Here is a 25,762-nt window from a genome sequence, read left to right as displayed (position 1 = left end):
TTCTTGCTACGTGAGAGATAACACACAGGATCATACCTAAACTAAATTAACAGGGGGGGGGGGGGGGGGGGGGTAGAGGAAAAGAATCAGAGCACTTTAACATAGGGACAAGGTAGTATTTTTCTGCGTGGGTGAACCCCCACCCCACCCCCTCCTGGAACGTATATCACTCAGTATAGTGTAGTAAGTGTTCACGAAAATATATGCTAATTGTGACGTCGTTAGAAATTATAATGAAAGTAATCACCATCACAGTAAAATAAAAGAAACACAACACACTTGGGTACTTTGATAAAACAACGATTTATTTTACTAAACCCAAATAAATCATTCACACTATATATGTATATAGGGTGCGAACTCGCGGCAGCAGCTGCATTACGAGGTGCCATAAATAGAAACAAAAAACAAATACACAAACAGACAATACACGTGTAAACCATCTATAAACTCAATCACACGCCAATCAAGTTTTCTTCTCCACTAGTTTAGGGAGTTTTTTGCGGGAGAAAAAAAAATCACATTCGTTGTACTGCCTTATTAAGTTTACCCCTCGAAAAAATCAGGATTGTAGAGAGGTAATAGCCAAGAGGGCCGAAATATTTTCGGGGGGAGGGGGGCGGAATCAATTATCGGTGATATTATGAAGCAAAACCCCAGTGGAACCGCCATCAAGTGTAGCCAATGTATTGTTATTTTGGTGATACATTGTATTATGAAGCATTACCAAGAGGTATTGTCTAAAAGGGGGCTTTAACCACCACCCCCATCTGAAAACCCTCGTGGAACCGCCATTAAGTGTAGGTTATGTATTGTTCTTTTGGTGATACTTTGTATTATGAAGCATTACCAAGAGGTACTGCCTAAAAAGGGGGCTTAACCAAACACACGCACACCCATCTGAAAACCCTCGTGGAACCGCCATTAAGTGTAGCCAATCTATTGTTATGTTTGTGATATTATGAAGCATTACCAAGAGGTACTGCCTAAAAAGGGGGCTTTACTCCCCCCCCCCCATCTGAAAACCCTCGTGGAACCGCCATTAAGTGTAGCCAATCTATTGTTATTTTGAGACACACAAGTCACACGACTACCTAAAAATACTTTAACACTGACGTTTCCGTGACACACACACACACATTGTTAAATTTGTTCACCCATATTTTATTAAATGTAAAAATAAATACAGAAAAAAAAATACAAGGCAGCCCACCTTGTGTACCCAGTTACAAACTATACACACAAAAAGTTTAAATTTTGAAAATCCGATGTTTTATTTAAAGAAATTCCTCATTTTTTGTCTTAGGTTTATGTATTCTATGTATAATTTAAACCTTTTTTAAAAGAAGAAAAAGAAAATGGATGAGCGAAAATAAAGAAGTGCTCACGATTCAGTCGATTTCTGACATATCATCAACTTCATTCGAACTATGACGTAATAATATGCATGGATCATAATTCGCTAATGAAATCAATGTATTCAGCTGCAAAATATTAATTCCACATGATATTGTGTGCAAATGAATACACAAAATAATAATAATAATATTAATAATAATAATAATACACATTTCACGAAATGTATTAAAATGAATAATCACACGGGACATCAAAGAATGCATGCATGTCATGATAATGAATTTGCACCATGACCATTGTCACATTGTTAAATAGAATATATATATAGAATACTCGCTTCGTAAATACTTTTAACTGGACATGAGTATTTACAGGAATTAAATATTAGACGCTGTCACAAGCACAAGTTAGTACTATGTCCCCTATTATGGATTCTCACTGCAGCCATCACAGAACTGTTATTATGCAAAATGTCTAAAGCCAAGTAAGTTTTGACTGTGAGAACCAAGTGTCACCATTATGATAATGAGCTTCTTTTACGGCAAAACAACATTTCTCCTCATTAACATCATCTCCATTATGTTGTCCTCCATTCTCTTAAAATGGTGCCGAGTTGCAATTATGACGTCACGAATGGGGTAGCAATATTTAGTTATATACGTCATCCCTGACTTGTGGTGACGACCTAAGGTTCAGAAGACCTCCTTGACTTTGGTAACAACAGAAGGGACACACAATGCACAACACACAATACATACTGATGGAGGAGGTACCGACTGTTTGCCTCAAACACGAGAACGATCAACATGTTCTTTTAATTGTCTTGAACAAGTCGAATGCTGAACGGTCGTGTTTTTCCCAGCCACGGGGTCGTGTTCCTGCAAACAAGAAAACTGTTGCAGACGACACAATCCAGTCCAGCGAAATCATGGACTATTCTTAAACACTCCTTTTTTGTTTTTGTTTTAAGAATTTTATTTTTTAAAGAAATGTTTTGATGGATTTCAGAGGACCTGAAACTTGGGCCATGATGACGTATCCTTGTACTCGAGACAATCCCCTGGATTGCGAGTCAGAGTCTGTGTGGATGGGAGGGGTCCGTACGACCCCATTTGATTACCGTGGGTGTTTGATATGCTTGACATGCCGTTGGCCATTTGATTGGACATCACTGGCAATTGCATCTGTGTGAAATAGTCCATGTTTCCATAGTACGACGAATGTCCGTAGTTCTGTGGGCTGTAAGAGTGCGACTGGCCATTAGGCATCTGATACGCCGACCTCTGCATGCAACTAGTGTTCGAGTTCATGAGTTCGTTCATCGGAGCCAGAGATGCCGGGTTCCAGATGGAAGCTGGGTTCATACCGCTGCCGTTAGGTGGCGTGCCGACCGAAGGAGGCTTGTATGTGACTGGTGAGGGAACCTGAGGGGGAGGGGGACTCTTCGTCTCTTTTTTCGGGGACTGCGACTGCTGCGGTGAGCTGGGCTGCCCACTCTGTTGTTGCTTGCTTTTCTGTTCCTGCGCCTTCTGCTGCTGTCGGCATTTTGCTCTTCTGTTTTTAAACCACACCTGTAAGAACAATATAATAATATAATTATGTGGTTATATTTCTGATTGAATATCACATTTAACTGAAGTAGCCCAAAGAAAGTATCCAACAAAACTAAGACGAAAAGAAAAAGCTACGTGTTTCCGGGAACCCAACCATAACTAGAAAAAATGTCGACCCTATGTTTTTTTCGATATGTTTTTTATGTTGGTGAAAAAATACAAACATAGTATTTTATCTGGACCCGTATGAGTGAATGTAGTATAAAAAAAAGAAGGGGAAAAGGCCAATTTACCGTACAAACCGTACTGTTAAGACTAGAGGAATTTAACTAGTAAAATTAAAAGATTAGGTTTAATATGGGAAAAGAAATGAACTATTATATCCAAACAAAAACGATGAGGGTAAGTAAACCAAATTATTTGAACTTTTATTTCCTTACTTCTTTTTTAAAAATCTATTATTAATGTTTTTTTCTAAACTTAATTTGACTGAAAACATATGATGAATAAATCAGAAAATGGAAATAAAAGCAACTGTTCACGTTTTTGGAGTTTTGAGAATAAGGGAGTGTTGCTTTTCATCTCTATTCAATGGTTCGTTATCAGTTGTCATGGTTTTAAATCGTTCATTGTGATAAATATCTCCACATTAATCGACCCAACACAATCTTTTCATAATTAATTTCAGAATATTTAAATTCTAGTATCCAGCCAAAAACAGAACGTACGTCATGTTTCCACTCCGGATGAGCAGTGGATTGCATCCTCTTTCTCCTAGATAGCCTGCGTCTTATTTTTTGAACTGACAAAGGATTGTGGGGAAGATGTATGCAAAATATGTATTCGTAAAATCGTTACCGTCGTGCGTAAAAACCTATCGCTTATCTCTATAGATATTTCATTAAAATTACTCTCTTTTTTACCAATAAATTAAATTGTTTTTTGAGCATGTAAACTGGATGTATAATCTTTACATTTTAAAACATAATTTTAAAAAACTATCTGAAAGAAGCCCATATTATCTAACAGTGGTAAAGCCTCTTTAAAACCTAAATACAAGTCAAGGCTTTGATAGTGGAAATAGATAATGGATGAGAACCGTGTGGCCGTTTGGTGTTTTTAATTGGACTCGCTCATTTTGTTGTTCGCCTTTTGGTTCACTGATGTACCCAAATGCTATGCAGATATTCTTTATTAATCGTCACTAAATACAGTAAAATCTGAACTAACACCGATTCACTTTACAAGGAGTTACGGAATTACCATGCATGTACATCTATTTTCCAACTTTCCTCCTATCCATGGACCATCTGGCCAGAGATGTTATCAAAAGGACGACCCGTTGTTTACCAAGATGACATAACATCCAGTCGACTTGGGGATTAACTACACACGTGTATATCGGACGGGGATAAGGCAGCTCCTAAATACCTCACAGTCAACGACAAACTATATCTAGAATGACATGGTTTGAAATTCACACAACATGTCCAGTTACGTCTAGCTTATCTGCGGAATCGTACCTATGGTAAAATGTCAGGCAATAAAGTACCAGAAGTAACAATATATTATATATATATATATATATATATATATATATATATATATATATAAACTAAAAAGGAACTTGTTTTCACAAACTACAGAAAAAAGTCTCAGATACCAAACTATTAGTGAAGACGTCATATGTAGTACTTTTTCTTACTAAACTTGTTCTGCTAAAATTGAACAAAGTCGTCATGTAGTGTATATAAAAACTCGCCGCTTTATTTCTGTCAAATGTCTAGTTTATGTAGCAAACGTTAGTAAACGATCATTTGCGTAATAAAACAGCTACGTCTATTTCACGTCTGCTTCTGAAAAAAAATGCGTTCACCAGCTATGCCGTTTGAAACACCGTAACCACTGCTCTTGGTAAGACAAAAAGACTCCATCCAGTAAACATTAGCATTACGATGTCTGTCAGAAAACAGTCGGGGGGGGGGGGGAGAAGGGGGGTGTTGGTGTGCACACAGATTCTTGTAACTCTATACATTTTACAGTAGATCAATTCAAAGCGAATCATTATATCCGAACAGCGGGAGAGGCCACTCGGAAGTCATTGAAACCGCGGTAAACTCTGCGATTACACGAACGTTACAAAACAGTCAAGTTTCCTTTATACAAGTTTCACTTGAGGGCCCTGTGTTCCAAACAGTTAGTGGGCAAACCCTAGAGAGAATAGGTTCAGTATACGAGCTACAATGCCGGGTACTGAAAAGCGACAATTTTCCCGGGGCCATTTTCCGGTAGAGTTGTCAGGTGCGTGGTGTGGCTACAATGGGGCACTTACGCCGAGGAAGTCTTACGGGACAAAATAAATCTGACCGTTTCTATTAAAACGTGTTTTGGCATCCGCGTAATATATCGACTGTGTTTGTTGTTGCAAAAGGTTCCCCCAGTCACCGTCCGAGTCCTTGCAAAAACATCGATGAAAAGAGTTTTTTTATTGCAAAGGATATCACCACTTGACTGCATTTCTGTAGCGAAAACACCAATTTTGTTGCCTACTCTTCAAGTGTTTTAGCAATACCGTTCGAAAAGGTGCCAGAAGCATTTGACACAAAGTGCCATGGGTTCTGCTAATTTGTTGAACGACTAGTCTATTCTCGAGCAGAGTTCGGTGAAATTAACTAACAAGAAATAATTAGCTATTTAATTTTCATTCTCTCGGAAAGGATTTTGTTTTGTTTTTTTGTGTGTGTGTGTGTGTGTTACACGCATCAATCAAAATTGTCGGATTTAACACAAAATAATATTATTTAACTGCAACGAAATGAGCTACTGTTAAGTATTTCAACTGAAATTTAAATTATGTGATATGAAAAACCTATTTTAAAATAAAATTATGACAATGCTAGTTACATTTAATATTGTTTATGTTACATTTGAATGTTTAAATACAATTTATTTTTGCAAAAAAACTAAAACATTTTGTAGGCATACATACATAGTTATATATAAAATAATAAAATGTGCACATTGTGTCACCTGTTTTTTTTAGTGGGGGTTTTCGGAGGGGGGGGGGGTCTGTATTTCACATACTTCCTCTTTCAGAATATTTCCTTTGATAGTTATGTTACTCTTAATTTATATATTTATCTTTCAGAATAACATGTTTTGATCTGTCTTTCACTGAAAAACCACCTAACAGCAAAACAACCAGTTTTATAAATAAATAATACAAATAATCCATAAATTAAAATCTAAACTCTGCCTCCGACATGTCGTTGAAGTAGAGCAAACGACGTTACGTGTGGGAAGGTCAAGTCCATATCTGCGATTATACTACTGTCATTCAAACAAAGAAGGATTAGATGAGAAAAGGATTCTGCCGTGTCCCACTGTTCACGCCACAATCCGCTTAGAGCAATGAGGAAATCCTAGTCCGCACTGACTACAATATGAGTATTCCTGTAACACGGTACACTATCAATATTCCTGTAACACGGTACACTATCAATATTCCTGTAACACGGTACACTATCAATATTCCTGTAACACAGTTCATTACGAATATACTTGTGTAACACAGTACTTCGCTAAATTAAAACACTATCAATATTCTTGTAACACGGTACACTATCAATATTCTTGTAACACAGTTCATTACGAATATACTTGTGTAACACAGTACTTCGCTAAATTATAACACTATCAATATTCTTGTAACACGGTACACTATCAATATACTTGTAACACAGTACACTACGAATATACTTGTAACACAGTACACTTCGCTAAATTATAACACTATCAGTATTCTTGTAACACACTACACTATGCATATTCTTGTAACACAGTTCACTACGAATATACTTGTAACACAGTACACTTCGCTAAATTATAACACTATCAGTATTCTTGTAACACACTACACTATGCATATTCTTGTAACACAGTTCACTACGAATATACTTGTAACACAGTTCACTCCACTAACTTATAACACTATCAATATTCTTGTAACACGGTACACTATCAATATACTTGTAACACAGTACACTCCGCTAAATTAGACACTGTCAGTATTCATGTAACACGGTACACTCCGCTAAATTAAGGAAAGGAAATGTTTTATTTAACGACGCACTCAACACATTTTAATGACGGTTATATGGCGTCTGACATATGGTTAAGGACCCGCTAAATTATACACTATCAGTATTCATGTAACACCACTGGCGTAGCCAGGATTTTATAATAGGGGGCAACCCACTACTGTGGGGCAACCCACACTATGTATGTATGTATGTATGTATGTATGTTTGATTTTATAAAAGTTAATACTGTAAAAATAACAATTTAAATGTGTGAATATGCTTTCATTAGAATGGATTTTGTGTGTATGGTGATAAAAGCATTTTCAAAATGTCTCTCCCCCACCACTAGTACCCCACCAACGCGATTATTTTTGGAATCTTTATCTGTGGTACATAAAGTATATATATATATATATATACGCACACATATACACAACACTGCACACCTTATTGGGAGATCCTTGAAATGATGACATGGGAAAGATGATATTTGGAAGGTGTTGGACATTTACAAACACAAATGAAGCCATGTTTTAATTTTTTGTTTGTGGGTAGGTAGCATTTGGAAACAAAGTCGCCTTTCATTTCTCCCATGTAATAATTTATCAAAACACTATTCTTGAATACCCCCCCCCCACCACACACACCCTCCCCCCCAAAAAAAAGTAAATTAAAAAAAAAAAAAATTAAAAAAAAAAGGAAATGCTATATTTACCTGAACTCTAGATTCTGGCAGGTTAATTTTGAGAGCGACTTCTTCTCGCATGAAGATATCGGGATATCTTGTCTTCTGGAACAGACCTTCCAAGACGTCCAGTTGGGCTCGCGTGAATGTTGTCCGTTCTCGGCGCTGTTTTCTCGGATTGTCTGCAAAACACAAATTACAAATTATACATCTTAGTAAACATATTTAACACAGTGGTTTTTTGTCGAATGCGAACTGCCTAGAAAGGTGACTTATTAAGACAACTCGTTCCAGCCAGTGCATCACGACTGGTATATCAAAGGCCGTGGTATGTGTTATCCTGTCTGTGGGATGGTGCATATAAAAGATCCCTTGCTACTAAAGAAAATATGTAGCGAATTTCCTCTCTAAGACTATATGTCAAAATTACCAATGGCCAAGTGGTCCTCTGTTACTGTTCCATAGTTTATGACAATATAAGGTGGCCGGTTAAAACAGGTTTCTGTTAAGTATTGACGGCCGATTGAGCAGTTTTAATTGTCTTGTATGTAGTATTCGCTTCAGAATTTAAATAGGTACTAGTATGATTTACGTGATTAATTTATTTTAAATAGTACAATTAAAATTTTATTCTAATAATTAATTATTTTTGGGGGTGTACAAAAGCATTATGTAAACCCGCAAAATTATGTGTGTTTTCTTTTCTGTACTTGTTTCTTTTTGTTTGTGTGTTTGTATGGGTTGGGTTTTTTTTTGTATTATCATTATTCTTTTATGTGATAAGACCGGAATGATTATTTCCTCAAGTGGTATTTAGCCAATGGAAATTAAGGAAATATGTCTTTACTCACATAATAATTGTAATGTAATTATTTTTAATAAATTAATGGGATATTTTTTTTTAATTTTTACAAAAGAAATGTGACGTATTATTTTTTAAATATTAATTTTCCATAAATATTGTAGCAGTCGTAAATCATGCTGTGTTATTTGTATTGTTAATGAAACGATGCTGTTTGCAAAACTAATTTATGTCGGCTAATTTCGCGCCGATTGTCTTCGAATTTCCGGACCATAATGCCGAAGCCGGAGCTCTCTGTCAACAAGTAAATTACTCCCTGAGGCTCGTTTTGGCGCCGTCTTCAAATTAAATAAATGAAGCCTGTGAAAACAGGCCATAAAATTGTGTGAAACAGAAATGAAAATTTATCTGTTTGCTCTTCTTTTATTGCAGACGAAAAATTACGAGCGTCCATAAACTTGAACCTGTAGGAAGGGAAGCTCGCGTTAAAGGGTCTTCCGGAGATGTCGAAAAAACGATCGGTGATGAATCTAATAATCGAAGAAACATGTCGAAGAAATGGACAGACTTCGCTGTCGTTTTATTGTCAGGCTTTTTTTTTTTTTTTTTCCTTGGCAATTGGGACCGGAGAAGAGGGAGCGAACGTTACAATATACGTTATACAAAGACCTTTTTCATCAAAGCTACCTCCGGTTTTTTCACGCGAAGTCTCCACTGCCGTCGTTCTTTCGCGGCCGATTTCGGGGTCTATCTCATAAAAATGCAATTTTCTATTCACCCGGTTGTCGGGGGACTCGAATGGAAGTCGTGACGAAAAGAATGGCCCCCGACTTTGGGGTTCTTTTCACAGCCGTGGCCAAAAACATGGCCACGAGTTGGCCTATTGACTGAAGTTTATTTTGCTAGCAAAGTGGATGAATGGCGCGGTGTGGCGGGATTCAATGAAACGCCAGATGGGGACAGTAACCCCGCGAAGCGATCCCTCGCCAATCGCACCTTTTCCCCCGTCAGCAAACTCTGATGACAAACACCGCCTCACGCACCTCGTGTAATCCGCGCTACTACAACACTGCTTTACACAGTTTCAATAAACCCTACACAAAACGTAAGACAGGAAGTTTTTCTCTGTCGATTCTATTGCCATGTCATCAATATTAGCATTTCTCTAGAGTTAATTATCATAGGAATAATATCGTATTATATACCCGTAATGCTATCACAGCAGTAACACTGGGCCAGTCATCGGAAGACGTGTGTGTGTGTGTGTCATGGATTATTTTATTGATGAAACAGTTGTATTTATGTGTGTGTGTGTGTGTGTGTGTGTGTGTGTGTGTCATGTACATGTATTATTTTATTGATTAAAAAAAATGGTTTTACGTGTGTGTCATGTATTATTTTATTGATAAAAAGAGTTTCATTTGCGCCAGTTACTTCTTTATTGATGAAACAGTTATGTAATAGTAATAAGTTAAAATTCAGATGAGTTTATTAAAATAACGTTATAGAAAAGTTGTCAAAAGTATATTTATAAACGGTGTTTTTACCGTGTAATTTATAATTACAAAGTTAACTTAATCACTGGTTTTGTTGAAGTGTGATCATAAACCAGTAATAACGACAAATAATGTTAATATTCACAAAAATAATAATACAAAATCAAAGCAGGAACACTGATATGTAGTCAGGAAATAATATCTTTGATATGTTTATAGTAGCATAATAATATCATAATCACCACTGAAGTACTGGAATGAATAATGTACATGTATTCGTAAAAGTGTAATGGGCAAATATGTAACATATTTGTAATATTGTTTAATGTTAGTTTATTGATAAGGATTTTATTTATAAAATAGGTCTCGGATAATTACATGTTCATTAATGTACTTTACATTAAACTTTGATAAAAGTGAAGTACGAAGTAAAAGCTATATAATATTTTATACGATAATTAACGTTTTTAAATACATTTGGCTTTGGTAGAAATTTATTCTGTGGATTTTTGTGGTAAAGTCTCGTGTGTGGAATTTTTCACAGCTTCTCGACAATTAGATTTGTTTTTCCATTGTTGGTTTTAGATTCAAACATAGTTTCAAAATACAACAATATGTAATTTTAATCTGCTGGTGGTGTGATAAAAACAAATCCCCAAAATTATTCATTTCACCCCCACACCTCTTGAGTGCAGTTGTTTTTGAACAGCCCATAGCACACACACACACACTCCAGCTTATGGAAGCTGAACGGGTGCTATACGAACACGACCACCAAACCTTCGCATGTGAATATAATAAAGTGCTGGGCAGAGGAAATTAACCATATATGGTTTCATTACGACCGAGCCATTTAAGCCATCTTCACGGTTTTCAATCCGCGGACTTGGTGCGCACTCGAAACGAAGAGTTTGCAAACACGACGACGTCCACGGGGGACTTTAACAGCTCTCCGCTGGTCCTCACCGCGTACTCGACACCGTTCTCAGCGCCATCAAAAGCGCACAATGGCGGCTTTCTAATCGAGACCCAAACATGAACACAAAAGCCAAGACGAAGTTGGAAAGCTTTGAGCGACGTGAAACTCCGAATATGCCCAGCTGGGGGATTCCTTTGAAAGTCACACATCAGCTTGTTGTTGTCTTTTCCTTTTTTTTCTTCTTTTTTTTTCTCTTTTTTTTTGTGTCGGCAGGTAAAAAATACAGGTGTGACTGTGAGGACGAAATTTACAGGTAACGCTGAGGAGCACAACATCAAAAGTGTTTGCGTTAAGATGTACGTATGATTTGCAGATTTAAATCAGTGTTTGCTACACGTATTACCAGAGGATTGGCTTTGGTGGCTTAACTTTTAAAGACTTTCTCTTATTCGAGCAAATTGACTGATCTGCTATTAACTCAAATATAGCGCGGGGGGTGAGGGGAGGGCTGTGGGGTTTTTTTAATAGCTAATAATTACTTTAGTTGGCCTATTTGTACTGAAACACGATTGTTTTTCTTCGTTATTAATTTTATTAAAGAGTTCAAACTAATAGAAATGATTAACCACAAAATAAGGATTATGACTTATTATTAACATACAAGCTTAAGTATTGTTCAGGTGTGTGTGTGTGTGTGTGTGTGTGTGTGTGTGTGTGTGTGTGTGTGTGTGTGTGTGTGTGTTATATGCATCTGTGTGCGTATGTGCGATTGTGTGAGTGGCTATTCAACAAATTCTTTATAAACAAAATATTAAAATGAAACATCCGTGAAATCCCTGAAAATATTAACAAACGTTTTAATTTTTTAAGTATAAATATTCAACAGGTATTTCTAAACACAAACTTAACAAATGGTCAAAAGTAAAACTATGTTTCATTGACAAATAGTGAAATGACGCACACTCACTTTGGAAACCCATGGCTGGGTGAAGAAGTTCCATGTTGGGTGACGTCAGACTGACACCGTTCACAGAATAAGGTGGACATTTTCCTCCGTGGGACGAAACCGGGGGATACCCGGCCATTGACATCACATCCGAGGGTAGGGAATCCAGATTGGGGATGAGGCCTCGAGATTCCGTGGTAGGGGCGAGATAGCGGTCCGACCACACTGCAATGAGAACAAAAATTTAATTAAAGCATTAAGTATCGGTAAACATAATAACAACATTAAAGTGACAATCTCTCTTTAACGTGTTTTCGAAGTGCTTATAAAACCGACAAATCCTCGGACGCAATGAAGCAAAGTTAGAAGTAATCGGGTGTGATACACGCTTAACGGAATGGTAGTACTCATTAGCACGCAGAGCCAGTAGGGGGAAAACAATTCCAGTCTGGTCCTGCAACACTGGCCCGTCTTTGTCTTACGTTGAACACGAAAGTGGACCATAATCCCCTATGTTTAAAGAAAGAACCAGGTAAAAACCTGACTCAATCTATTGGCTACGGGCCACGACTCTACTGCATAATGCGCCATCACTGTTACCAATAACAGAAATTGTATTGACAGGTGAACGTGTACGCAAATCGGGCCTAGCCCGAGACCCGGACAACAACAGTTTTACTGGTCGGGAGCGAAGAAAATACAATTCCACTTAGTTCTGTCAATGAAAGTCCGAAGTAGGCCTATAGAAATGGGGAGGGGGGGGGGGGGGGTGTAAATAATTTCAGTTTGCTTTGATGCAAGAAGAAAAGTAAAAGTGTTTTGGTAATAACAAAGAAATACAATTTGTGTATGCAATTTACAAATCATTCGGCTCGGAAATAAATAACGTGTAGTAAATTACATAGTATGAAAAAAAAAATGCGATCCCTGTGGGACGGACTATAGGAATATTCGTAATTCAGATCAATGTTAGTAACAAACCATATTTGCCATACAGTAATAAACCATATTTTTTTAAAGATATTTTTATAAATCTAGTTTCTTCAAAAACTAAATTAAAATAAATAAACCTCTGAGAATAAAAATAAGATTTTGGCTCACTTTAGCTACTTTATTCTACATTCAAAAGTAAAACCAAAACAACTTTTTGTTTTCTTTTCTTTTAACCATATTATTATAATACATAATTTAAGAATACAAATAATTACCTACGTTTTTATTTCAAATACCTTTTTGAATTCCTATCAATTTATAGTAATATCAAAAACGTTATTATTTTAAACTATACCAAGAAAAAAAGTTTAGTAATTTGTTACTACTTTAACTCCCAAGCTAAATTCAATGACATGACAGTTACGTATTTTATTTTTATCGAAAATCTCCCGTTACATACACTGACAAATGATGTCTCAATTAAATCCAGTATCTGATTTCACATAGAAAGTCACGAGGTTTTTTTTCTTTTTTTTCTTTTTCTTTTTTTAAAGCAAATTTACCAAATTGCTAGACTGTTCTATCTTAGTATATCAACGGTTTGGTGGAACTTGTTTATCCTAGTATACTTTTAAAATAATATCAATAGAAGCTTTAACATTAAATTTATAAATAAATAAATAAATAAATTGAAAAAAGAAGGAGATTATTATAGCAAAAAGTGGGAATAGGGAAATTATGACAAAGCTTCTACATTACTTTATTATAACTGATGTTATGTGTTTTCTACCAAACAACCAGTGAAAAAAAAATGATGACCAAATGTGTTAAGTGTCGGCACGGTAAACAAAAGGTCAAACAGTGCGAGGGTCATTAGAAGATGTGCCCATCGCAGTGGGCGCTGTTCCAAACGAATGACTGACCGGACTGATTATAACCCCGGTGACGTGGGAGGGGTGGGAGGCACGGGTATGTTTACTCGTCACGGCCTAACACAAACACGGCATTCCACCGGTCCGGCTAGAGGTGTGAGGACTTCCATACCCGGGGTTCGGGGGGCTAGCAACGCGCTCTGACATCACCGTTAGACATGTGTCGTGGGCTCCAATGCCAACACGATCCGTGAGGCTTCTTCCAGCGGTGCAGATAATCACGCAGTTGGTCAACAGCGCGGCGATCATTACAGCCACAATTTAAAACAATCAAACAAAACAGCCGTCATTCTTATACACAGTATACGTGCATTACAAAACACGTTGAATGCAAACTATAATTTGACTACAATTTTATGAATAATAATAAATATATTGTATTGATATTTTTACTCTGTATGCTACATTTCGTGCTTATATCTAATTAAGGTTCAAGCACGCTGTCCTGGGCACACACACCTCAGTTATCTGGGCTGTCTGTCTAGGACAGTGAGCTAGTTGTTAGTTGGTTAGTGGTTAGTGAGAGAGAAGAGGGGTGTAGTGGTCTTACACCTACCCACTGAGCCCTTAAGAACTCGCTCTGTGTTGGAGCCGGTACCGGGCTGCGAACCCTGTACCTACCAGCCTGTAGTCCGATGGCTTAACAACCGCTGCGCAACCGAGGCCGGTAGTACGCTACATGATGATTTTATAGATTCTAACAAAACACCCATCCTTTGTTTTCTGATCACCAAGGTCGGAATGCGTCCATAACAAACTTGCTTGAAAACGCATTAAATCATTACTTTCATTTCATCTATTATTCTAGACAAGCATCATTTAATACAAAAGGGGTCTTGCTTGCTTGTTTTTCTTTCTCTCCTATTACTTGTGCTATATGATTGGCGTCGCTTGCCGATCATTAAGTAATCGTTCGTTAGGTTCGTTAAATGATGTTCGGACATTGTCGTCACTCCTCGGGTTATGTATGTGACATGAGCGCGCCATCTGTCACGACGGACCCCGTATTACCGACGGCACCCGGCCCCCGTGAATCTCAAACGCCCTGTCTCGTGCCACATCTTCGCGCCTTCGTTCGGCACCTCCCACGCCGCTGACGTCCTCTGTTAAAGACCTGCTAACTGGTTAACTAGTTGGAGGCCATAATTTGCGCCTCGCTCTCTGTTTCTTTGCGTAAATTCATTTTCCAAATTGGGAGCAGACTTGAAAATTCTTATGCCGATCGAAAAACGGAGGGAATGCGCACGTGCCGATGCTGAGAGGTACAAACGGCGTCGGTGCCGGTGGAGAGAGAACATATGTCGCATGTTGTAGCCAAGTCAACATCTGCCGGCCGCAGTTAGTAAGACAACTATATCTGACGTTAATAACCGTCAGTGTTTGCAAATCGTTGTCTTTGTCCGGTTTTTGTTTTTGTTTCGCTTTTGTTTAGATCCGTCCATCTCTCCAATGCATTGTCAAAGCAGTCGACAATTATTAAAGCAAAAACGTTTCTGTCAACGTCGGTTCAGTTTGCAGGTGCCCTTGGTTTCGTGTCACTGGCAGGATTATAGATTTGGTCGACTTTTTATCCTAAAGGTATACCCACACCAAAATACTAGCAGTCAAACATATGTATCTCTGTTTCAACTGTTATCAATATGTCACTGGGACTGTATTGTATAAAGAAAGGATTACAAACAATGATTTTGTTGGTTTTAGATGCCACCTTAATATTATTCCACATTATCTACTATAATACATACCGAACTGCATAAAGCGACCAACTGTGTTTAGAGGAAACTGTTCCATACACTCTTGCTGCTTAACACGTCTGGCCGTGCATTTATGACCGTCCATTTATATCCGTATAAACTACAGGAAAAGGTCACCTGTTAATAATGACCATATTTTAACATGTCTTCGTGGGATTAATACAGACAGTTGAATACGGCGATTTGGTAGATATACACTACTACCCCTCCCCGGTATGCTGTAGAGTTGCGATCGATGGCGTTGACGTCGACGCCGGTGTTATTTGTGTTGATATCGACTGGGACAGCCGCGCGCCCAACATTCACACAATTCAGTCCTCACCGCAATCTGTCACACACACAGATTTCTCGAGGTAAGCTGTCGTCGTACACTGGGACAATCGTGTGTGTGTGTGTGTGTGTGTGTGTGTGTGTGTGTGTGTGTGTGTGTGTGTGTGTGTGTGTGTGTGTTAAGGAAGTCCATAATGGTCTTCAGATCTCCTGAATATTTTGTAAATATTTTGGTAAAAAAATATAAATTCTGTACATATCCCAACGATACAACACATGCTTGCTTGATGCGCGGTTGGTTTGGGTTTTTTTTATAGAATTTAATAGTTTTTAAAGTCTCTCATAACTCCATATGAGTGGCTTGTGTATTTTTACTGCTGCATTATTGTATTATTACTGTTCAACTCCTTGTTTTTATTTTCATCTGTACACAAGGTGAGACTAAATAAAGAATTTGTCTGTCTGTCTGTTGTCTGTCCACACGTGTACTATAGTCCGAATGAACGGGGATTAAGGTTTACCATCCTTCTGTAGTAAATAGCACAGTAATTAATTACCCATCTGTGGGTTTTCCCTGCTAAATCTGATTTGTATGTACAAATCGAACATATTAGGCTAATAAAGTGCGGAGTGATTACCTTCAGTCATTGGAATAAACGTGTTGTATCGACTTTAACGCGGACCAACAGGGTGCATACCACATAATCGAATCACTTAGACGACAATAATAACATGTGGCTAAAACTGCTATACGAAGAAGAGTTTCAATCAAGATAATATACACCATGAATATAAATACTCCCACATCTCACCCTCAAAGCAAATCAGAAAAAAATATATTGGAGGTTAAGTTGCCCGTTTCAAACATAACAGGAAGTGTAGCGTCTTTGACTATCCTAGTCTTGCACAAAAATAGCAGCTTATTCTTAGTGGGACTCCGCAAATATTTCAGGCACAATAGTAGCTGGTACAAGTTCAAATTAAATTAGATGAAACAATATTTTATGACAACAATCAGTTACATTTATTGCCAATGACGGGACTGGGAGTATTAACTGTGATATTGAAAGTTGCGTGATCTTCGAACTTTATCCCTTTTAGATGTTATTTTGGTCTATTGCTACATCAAATACTGGAAATCATCTGATAGACAATGAATAAACTGTAATATTGGAAATCATCTGACAGACAGTGAATAAACTAATACTGGAAATCAGCTGACCGACAATGAATAAACTAGTACTGGAAATCAGCTGACAGACAATGAATAAAGTGTAATACTAGAAATCAACCATGAATAAACTGGCCTTAAAACTGCAATGCTGTCGCAGTGTCTCTGTTACAGTGTCGTGATCCCTTTTACACACACACCCTCCCCACCCCAGTCATTTTAGTAAGACAGATAATACTATTTTAAAATTAGTTCTGTTAGTGAAGATGGGTCTAAAACAGTAACGTCAATCATTTGCGTCGGGTTGATGAATAGAACCCGTTGTCATCCAATAAATAACATTACTTAACAGTTTCGTTGATAAGAGTTGAATTTTTATATTGATGTTGATCATCGCTTTAGTTTTGCATTAACCATAGTTTGACACCCAATAGCCGATGTATTTTTCGTGCTGGGGTGTCGTTAAACATTCATTCATTCATTCATTCAGTCTGGTTGACTTTAGGTAATATTAAACGGTGATAACAGCCCTTTAAAAACACTGCTTACTTCAGTCAAATATAACGCAGATTAATATGTTTCTGTTTAAACATGTTTTATGTCACATGTGTGCTTTAACAGTATGCAGTCTACAAAGTTCCATCCTTTGTAGAATAAATATATTTGATAAATAGCACTATATATAAATATATATAAATAAATAAATATACTAATAAATAATAAATAAATTTAAAAAATAAATACTCAGAAATTAAAAAGGACCTAATAATTTACTTTTGCAGTTTCCGCAAGAAATCAAAATCATCAGTCATTTAATGTTATCAAGATAGTTGCTACAATTGGTGGAATATATATTTGACGTGTGAAGTCTTTCTTTTACCTATATAACTATTATCAACGTCTGTATTGTAACATAACCACATGAAATCTGCAGTATCAGGTACTCAATAAGTGTGTACTGGTGCGGACGTAAAATTAAAATATGTATTGTTCCTAGAAAACAAAAACGCTATGCTAATTGAATGCTATCCATTAAAACCTCGTCTTCTTATTTTACAAAAATCACCAGTCATTGAATGTTATCAAGATAGAGTCTACAATCCAACGCTGTATATTAATCTCCAATATCACTTGAGCCACATTAGCATGCTTGTCCGTACGTAAAACTGAATGTTCTTGCAGTTCAAACAGACAGGGATAATTTTCTTATAAATTATTTGTAAAATATCCTCGAAAAAAACCCTCCAACACATCCATCCCCCAATCTGATAAATTTTGGACCGGCCCTTAATTAAGAGTGATTTGTAATTACGTCTCGTTTGACCCTGCAAGCCCATTTGAGAACAACAAGGGCGTGAATAAACCACCAATCATTGTCGCGTGTTCACTCAAGTGGAAAATTACCCAACAAATAGCTAACGATCATTAAAAGTAACTTCTCAATTATTAATGCCGCTTTAATGGGATCGCGGGCGTCTGCTAAAACTGGAGGTGACACCCCACCTTTTACTTCTCCGCCGTGACGTTTGACCCTTCCCTGGAGAAATGTGTACGTTCTTCCTTGTTTGACAGCCATGTCACTTGGGACGAACAAATGATGCGCTTTCCATGCCAACAGAAATCGACATCAAAATATGCATTAGCCTCAAACACACGAAATTCAATATTGTCTATTTACCATATCCGTCTATCAGAACCAAATTAGCTATTTTCTCTTTCTTTTCTCTTTTCTGTTTTTTTTTTTTTTTCTTTCTTTCTTTTTTGTCACCGGTTCATAATGGACTGTCAATCTTCGTATATGTTTTACAAAATAATTTGATATTTTTATCAAATGATCAAACCGCCCTAATAAAACACGATATATTGTTTTGAAAAACATGCGCTTGCATCAAAGAAGTTCCTTTCGATGTTCGTACAAATTTGCTTTGTCGTTCGGTAAAGTAATTACTTCAGCATCGAAACTCATCTTGGGGTTTTTTTTGTGTGGGGTTTTTTTTTTCTCTCTCTCTCTCTACTTTCAGCTAGAATATTAATTTGCTAAAACGCTGTGCACGAAGGCATACACGGTTAGCGCTAGGAGATGCCAGACAGATTGGCATTGTTGTAACACCTGAGTTTTTACCTGTGTTTGTGTCCGCGCTGTTGTGATGAGCTGCGCATTCAAACGAACCGACGTAATTACGGAATAAATTCCCGTCTCTATAAAACGTATTTTCGTGCCGTAACAAGTTAATCTTCGCTGCAGTTTTCTGCAAATTAGACCGGTTTCGTTTGCTTGTGCGCAAATGTGAGCGTTAATTATCGGCAAATCTATTGGGATTTCTCGAAAAGAGCAACGTACCGTGGCAGATAATAGAGGTATTAACCGCTCGTGAAAGCCCAGCGCCGCCCTGGCAGAAACGAGAGAAGATAGGTTTATCTTATCACGACATCCACCACGTCGGCAACGGTACACGTCGCAAATGATTTCTTTGCGACTGCTTCCAAATTAATTATTTTTAATTGTACTAGGTTTTGAGGGGGGGGGGTACCTTTACATTCTGACCAATCCCATTATTTTATGATGTAAGTACATGTATAATATTTTTGGTTGTAATATTTGTAATATTTTATTTATTTTATATCTGAATATGATACATCAAAGATACCCATAAAGATAGACTTTTGTTTAATACTATAATTCCTTGGACATTAAACTGTTAGAATCTGAAAGCAGTTGTAAATATTACGTATTAGTTTCAAAATATTTAGTATTTAATAAAGTTTAACGGATTTTTCTTTTACCGTTGGAAATAAACATAAACTGTATTAACAGTGCTTCCCAAACAAATCATAATTTAAGTGTCATGATCGCCAAAAAGTTTACAATGTCCATGAAAAAAAATTAGTTTACCTTTACTATAAAATGAAATCACAGTAATAACTAAATACAATATAATTTATGACAACATATTCGCAATAAATATTTTTTCAAACAATATACCAATTGATTAATCTCTGGGGGTTGTCTAAATGTATCGCTATGATAAAACGACGAATTAATCAAATAAACTGATAAAAACGGACATAAATGCTGTCTATTATATGCATACGTTGTACGCGTATATTAATAAATTGTAGACTATTAACCACTCAAAATTAAACATTCGCTTCATAATATCTTTGAATTAATTAATATTGACTCTATTGAATAAAAATATTTATACGAATATGAATATGTTCCTTTGGATTGCCGATCAGTTCACAACATGTTCCACACATAAATACATGACAATGCATATATATAAATAACAATTACAAAGAAAACATTTCTATGAATAAAAAAACTGGATAGAAGACGGACGAGGGCTTAAGACAAACATTAATATAAATGATTATGTAGTTGTCGGGTATTATTAAAGGACTGAATAAATGAGTTAAATAACACTGAACTGACGTCGTCAATAAATTAATTAAAATATTCAGAAGATGTATAATACATAAAACTATACAGTTTCAACAAAGATGTTTTAAATACCAAATAACACAGATATATTTCGTTTTTAACCGCGGATACTTGTGAGTCAACAAATTAAAATAATAGACATGTAATTGACAGACAATTATTTTGTGAAATGCGGGGTGGGGTGGGGGGCGGGGGGTCTTATTTTTAAAGAAAACATCAAATAATGGGGGAGGAGCTGAAAATAAATACGACTTACTTTATATTTCTGTTTGCAGATTTGCCAAAAATATGCTTTTCACTGCTGTACATTTTGTTTTAATTGAGGTGTCAAGTTTTTGTCCAGCAAAATTAATATTAATGAGTTGTATTAGATCCCTACCGACGATTGTCACTTTAATCAGACAGCGAGGTTCAATAATGATGATGATGATGATGATGGTGATGATTTAAACATTAAACTACTTGGGGTGGATGACAAAATATATAATTAGCAGAACTGTTGCGAAAACATATATATATATATATATATATATATATATATATATATATATATATATATATATATATATATATATATATATATATATATATATAATTAAATATGTTTTAAACCACACATTAACGTGTGGGGGGGGGGGGGCAATACTACTATCGGCTAACTGAATACTTTTATATTTATACGCACGAATAAAAATTTAGTTAAACGTTATGTAAAAGAAAATATTTTGGACCCTATAAAAATTAAACGTTCAAATATTTATCGATTTAAAATGTTTCTACATCTATAAAAAGTGTATCCTGTATTATTGGATACTATACTGAACATATATGTTGAAAATATGTTTGTGCAAACATGGTATCAAATATATTCATATTCAATCGATGACTACAAAACGGAATACACATATATAGGATAATACATACAAAAAGAAATACACAATTAAATACTCACTCTTCATGTCTACGGGTGGCGTTCTATCTACGAAGTGACCTTGAACTGCAAAGGAAAAAATATAGATATATATATATATATATATATAAACATTAATTTAAAAAAACAGACTACTCTAGTACAAACATCTAAGAAGAAAGAAAAAAACATTGTTCTGTTAATTTGGTTTGGTTTGGTATATATTACCGTATTATACAATAAATTGGTTATAAAATATACTTACAAAGTCGAGACATACTGGTCATTCCGTAAATGTGTTAAAAACTAATTTATAAAGGCCGAGATTCGTGATTTACACCCGTCGAGATATTTACCGTGAGCGAGTAGGACCCTGATTCGCCATGTTAATTAATCGAGATCCACTGGCTGACCGCCGCGTGTTTTAACTGCAATTCTCAGTTTGTAGCGCAACACCTGATTAGGGACGAGAACGGGGACAAGTCAAAGATCAACCTCTGGCTATTCTTCCGCTGAGTTTTTGTCATCCCCGTATAATATTGTTTACATCTTCGCGGGTTTATCGAGTGTCGCGGCCTGTCGCGAAATGTTAGCACCGCGATCTACCCCAAACCCCACCCGCTTATCTGCTCGTTATCTGGGATAAACATCACGTGGCTTCGGAGAAACGAACATCTTAATAACAAGACAAGATAAAAATCTAGAGCAAACACCGAAACAGGTTGTTAAAACTGTGCCAATTGTACACTGTCTGTAAGTTTGAGATATTAAAATTAAAAGAAAACAAAAATTAAAGACGTGACGAGTGAGGGGAGGAAGAGAAGAAGAGATTTATTTCCTCGATTTAATCTGTGATGAGGAAATCTTTACGTAGTTCCCGTTTCTGTTTATAATGTCACTTTGCTCTGGCTATATTCATGTTTTAGTTAGTATAAGGGATATGGGTCATTGGTGTAAACAATGTTATATATTGAATAAACATAGTATACAGTAAGAAGTGTCAGCATCAGTAGTAGTAGTAGTAGTAGTAGTAGTAGTAGTAGTAGTAGTAGTAGTAGTAATAATAATAATAATAATAATAATAATAATAATAATAATAATAATAAAATAATAAAATAACATAAAATAAATCGTTGTGTGCAATTATTATGTTATGTTACTAGGTAAAAAAAATATTATATTACATTTTCAACAATAGATTCCTTAATTAGCTGTAATGCATATATCACTGTAATACATGAAAATTGTATAGTATTGTATATTTGTTATCAAAATTATTGTTATACTTTTGTAAACTAAAATACATTTAAACAAGAAGATATTATAAATTTGGTTAGATACGGTAATTAAAATTAATACTATAACTTTCCTGCTTATAAACAATATTTGCTTTAAACAATATTTATTTCTGTTTATATTAACAGATGAGATTGGTCAACAGGCATAGCATAGCCTATATAAAGACTTTCTCTACATTATACAATTGAAATATTAATTGGTCAACATGGACATTTTAGAAAGTACAAGATGTGCATTTAGTGTTGAAAAATGTAAAACTATTGTATATTTAATCTGTCAAAATATAAATATTTGTATATAGGTTAGAACAGATAAACAAGAATAAAGGACAGGGTGAACGGTTTTATCAGTCAGTGACATTGTGAATTGCTTTGCAGATTCTTGTACTGTTAATTTGGGATCGGCAAATATTAATGTGTTGATGTTTAAATTTAGATGACTTAAGCTGGATAAGTAGGACTGGCGCTCTCTGTTATATAACATTTCAGTAGTAAAGACATAATTTTAAATGTAATCACAGTTCGGTACAATACATATATATACATTTTTAAAAATCGTACAGTTGCAGTCATATTTTAAAAAACATTTTGACATAAATTCAAATATTTATATATATATATATATATATAAACTTTATAAATATCAATTCCTTATAAATATTTGAATTTATGTAAAAAAATAAATAAAAAAACAAACTTCAACTTTACGAATTTTTTTAATGTTTATCACATGCTTACGAATATTATTATTATTATCTAGTTGTAAGGTGGATTTTAAAAAGTCCGTGACTGTTTACCAAGCCGAGGCGTGTTTGTGGCACGACGTGAAACCCACGTTGGTATGCCGTATCACTGAGACTGAAATAGGTGAGCAAAAAGCTAACAAAAACTTTAACATACTTTGTTCAGGTAAACCTTGTTCTTCGGCACAAATTCCATGGACCATAATGGAAAGCGTCTGTATATAGATACACACACATACACACACGCCGCTTATTCCTGTGCGGAAATGCTCCTATGAAATACAAGTCCTATTCCTGTGCGGAAATGCTGGTATAATAAAAATACAAGTCCTATTCCTGTGCGGAATTTCTGTTATAATAAAATACAAGTCCTATTTTCCAGTGCGGGAAATTCTGTTATAATATTTTTTTTTTTTTAAATACAAGTCCTATTCCTGTGATGGAGAGAAGATTATCAAAGTCGTAAAATCGGTCCCAAGATACACCAACCGACTGAAGGCGCTTAACACTCTTATACACTAAAAAGCCAAATTCCGGTTCGGCTTGAGGAGTGCTATCGTTTGTACCCGCCTGTCACCCACGGTTACCCGCCAGTGTGAGGGTTATTTACGAGTCCCGAGTGAGTGGCGTGGGCCCGGATTCCACTCGCTGTTTGGACTTTCCCCGAGTCGCCATTATCTTCCGCGACACTTGGCAGGTTTGGCGGACAATAAGACTGAGCGACGTTCTCATACATACATGTTCCAATCGAGCGAAAAAACTATTCTGTGATTACGACTGACACACTAATTTGATGAAGTAATCATTTGTGACAAAAGACATAGACGGCACGCCTTGAGTATTGTTAAGTACTTTGTACCTTGATGTTAATTAAGTCATGGGAGCGGAGCATCTAGTATAAACTATTCCACTTTTGACATTTTATGACCAAAGGTTATATATAAAACAAATAATTAATACTCCACCGAAATTATACACTATAAAACTAATACACATATTTATTATTAAGTGATACATTTATTTTCGTTTCTTAAATAAATTAAAGTGATTGTCGTGAATTCACTGTCATTGTATGGAGTCCCAACTAACAGCATTTATTTAATGACTCAAATTCTATATTAAATAATTTTTTTGTGTTTAGAACATTTAGTGTCCTTATGTACAAGGAAGGAAATGTTTTATTTAACGACGCACCCAACACATTTTATTTACGGTTATATGCTGTCAGACATATAGTTAAGGACCACACAGATATTGAGAGAGGAAACCCGTTGTCGCCACGTCATGGGTTAGTAGCAAGGGACCTTTTATATGCACCATCCCACAGACAGGATAGTACATACCACGGCATTTGTTACACCAGTTGTCAAACACTGGCTGGAACGAGAAATAACCCAATGTCCCTATGTACAAGGTAGGTTTGGTTATCCTAATAGTTGTAGTGGCCGAAATTGGATTATACGTTCCAATATTTTTGTAGGTACGAAAACAATTATTTAGGAGGAAAATAAATAAGTTCAAGCTTGTTATAAGATTAGGACAACGAGAAATACACTGATAGTATAAACAAGAAAATGTATTTGGTATGTCACTGTAGTGATTATCAGGCCGGAAACATCATACTATTGGCAGTATCCCCCATACACGCATACCTCACGCATCTATCCCTCACGTAACCCACCACACGACGAGAAGGAAATAAGTAGAATAGTTACCTAACGTTTTTACAGTGTAAACTAAAAATTTTATACTTAATAGAAGTATATTATATTTTACGTCGAAACTGGTTTTGGGTAATACATAAAACTAATACAATATTATATTTAGTATCAATTAAGTTAAACATAAAAATATAAAACATCTTAATTATACTTTCATAATTTAAAGCTTCCGAAGGGAATAAAAAACACCCACCTGTATCTTTAAAATTTAGCCACAAGTGTATGGGTATAATCTGCATTTAAAATTCATATATTTGATAATTGTCTAGCAAATATGAAAAAAAAAAAAAATATATATATATATACATCCTTGCGTTCGTATAAGGTATAATATACACTCAGTCAATACAGAACATGTGTTGACTTATTAATATATTTCATTCTAGAACCGTTATGATATAAACTTAGTCAATACAGGACATGTTATTCATCGATAATAATAAATAAACAAATAGAAAACATACCTCTAATGTTCGATACAATGGTAGCCAGCTTTGAAGATTATATTCACTATGTATCCAACGTTTGCACACCTGAAGTACAATAAAGACCTTAGTTTTGACCCGTTCTCGGCATGTGCGTTCACCAAATAACGTAAGTAGATCAGATTTCGTCTCCAAAGACGACCGACTCCTTCCCAGTGGCTTAAACTTATTAAAGTAATATCTAAAATCGTGCAGTGTAAAGCATTAGTTTGTGAAAAACCATGCTCCAAAGATTAGTACTTACGGCAAAAATATGGC

At 35.8% G+C, this 25,762-nt stretch overlaps 1 protein-coding gene across 3 annotated transcripts; it reads right to left on the bottom strand.

Moving 5' to 3' along the window:
- Positions 1-284: 284 nt before the first annotated feature.
- On the bottom strand, positions 285-25,762 carry LOC121370607 (homeobox protein OTX2-like). 3 transcript variants are annotated; one of them, XM_041495957.1, is made up of 5 exons: positions 25,484-25,762; positions 21,300-21,344; positions 11,858-12,067; positions 7,710-7,861; positions 285-2,930 (listed from the first exon to the last, which is right to left on the bottom strand). In XM_041495957.1, the coding sequence occupies exons 2-5, from the start codon at positions 21,304-21,306 to the stop codon at positions 2,364-2,366; spliced, it is 936 nt and encodes a 311-aa protein (XP_041351891.1). In that variant the 5' UTR covers positions 21,307-21,344; positions 25,484-25,762; the 3' UTR covers positions 285-2,363. The 3 variants fall into 3 exon arrangements, with proteins under 3 accessions (XP_041351891.1, XP_041351889.1, XP_041351890.1); XM_041495955.1 differs by lacking the exons at positions 21,300-21,344; positions 25,484-25,762 and adding an exon at positions 15,453-15,641; XM_041495956.1 differs by lacking the exons at positions 21,300-21,344; positions 25,484-25,762 and adding an exon at positions 15,453-15,641 and having other exon boundaries at positions 11,864-12,067.

The sequence above is a fragment of the Gigantopelta aegis genome, chromosome 4, assembly GCF_016097555.1.
Source record: "Gigantopelta aegis isolate Gae_Host chromosome 4, Gae_host_genome, whole genome shotgun sequence".
Classification (NCBI taxonomy): domain Eukaryota; kingdom Metazoa; phylum Mollusca; class Gastropoda; order Neomphalida; family Peltospiridae; genus Gigantopelta; species Gigantopelta aegis.
This window is presented reverse-complemented; position numbering and strand designations above follow the sequence as displayed.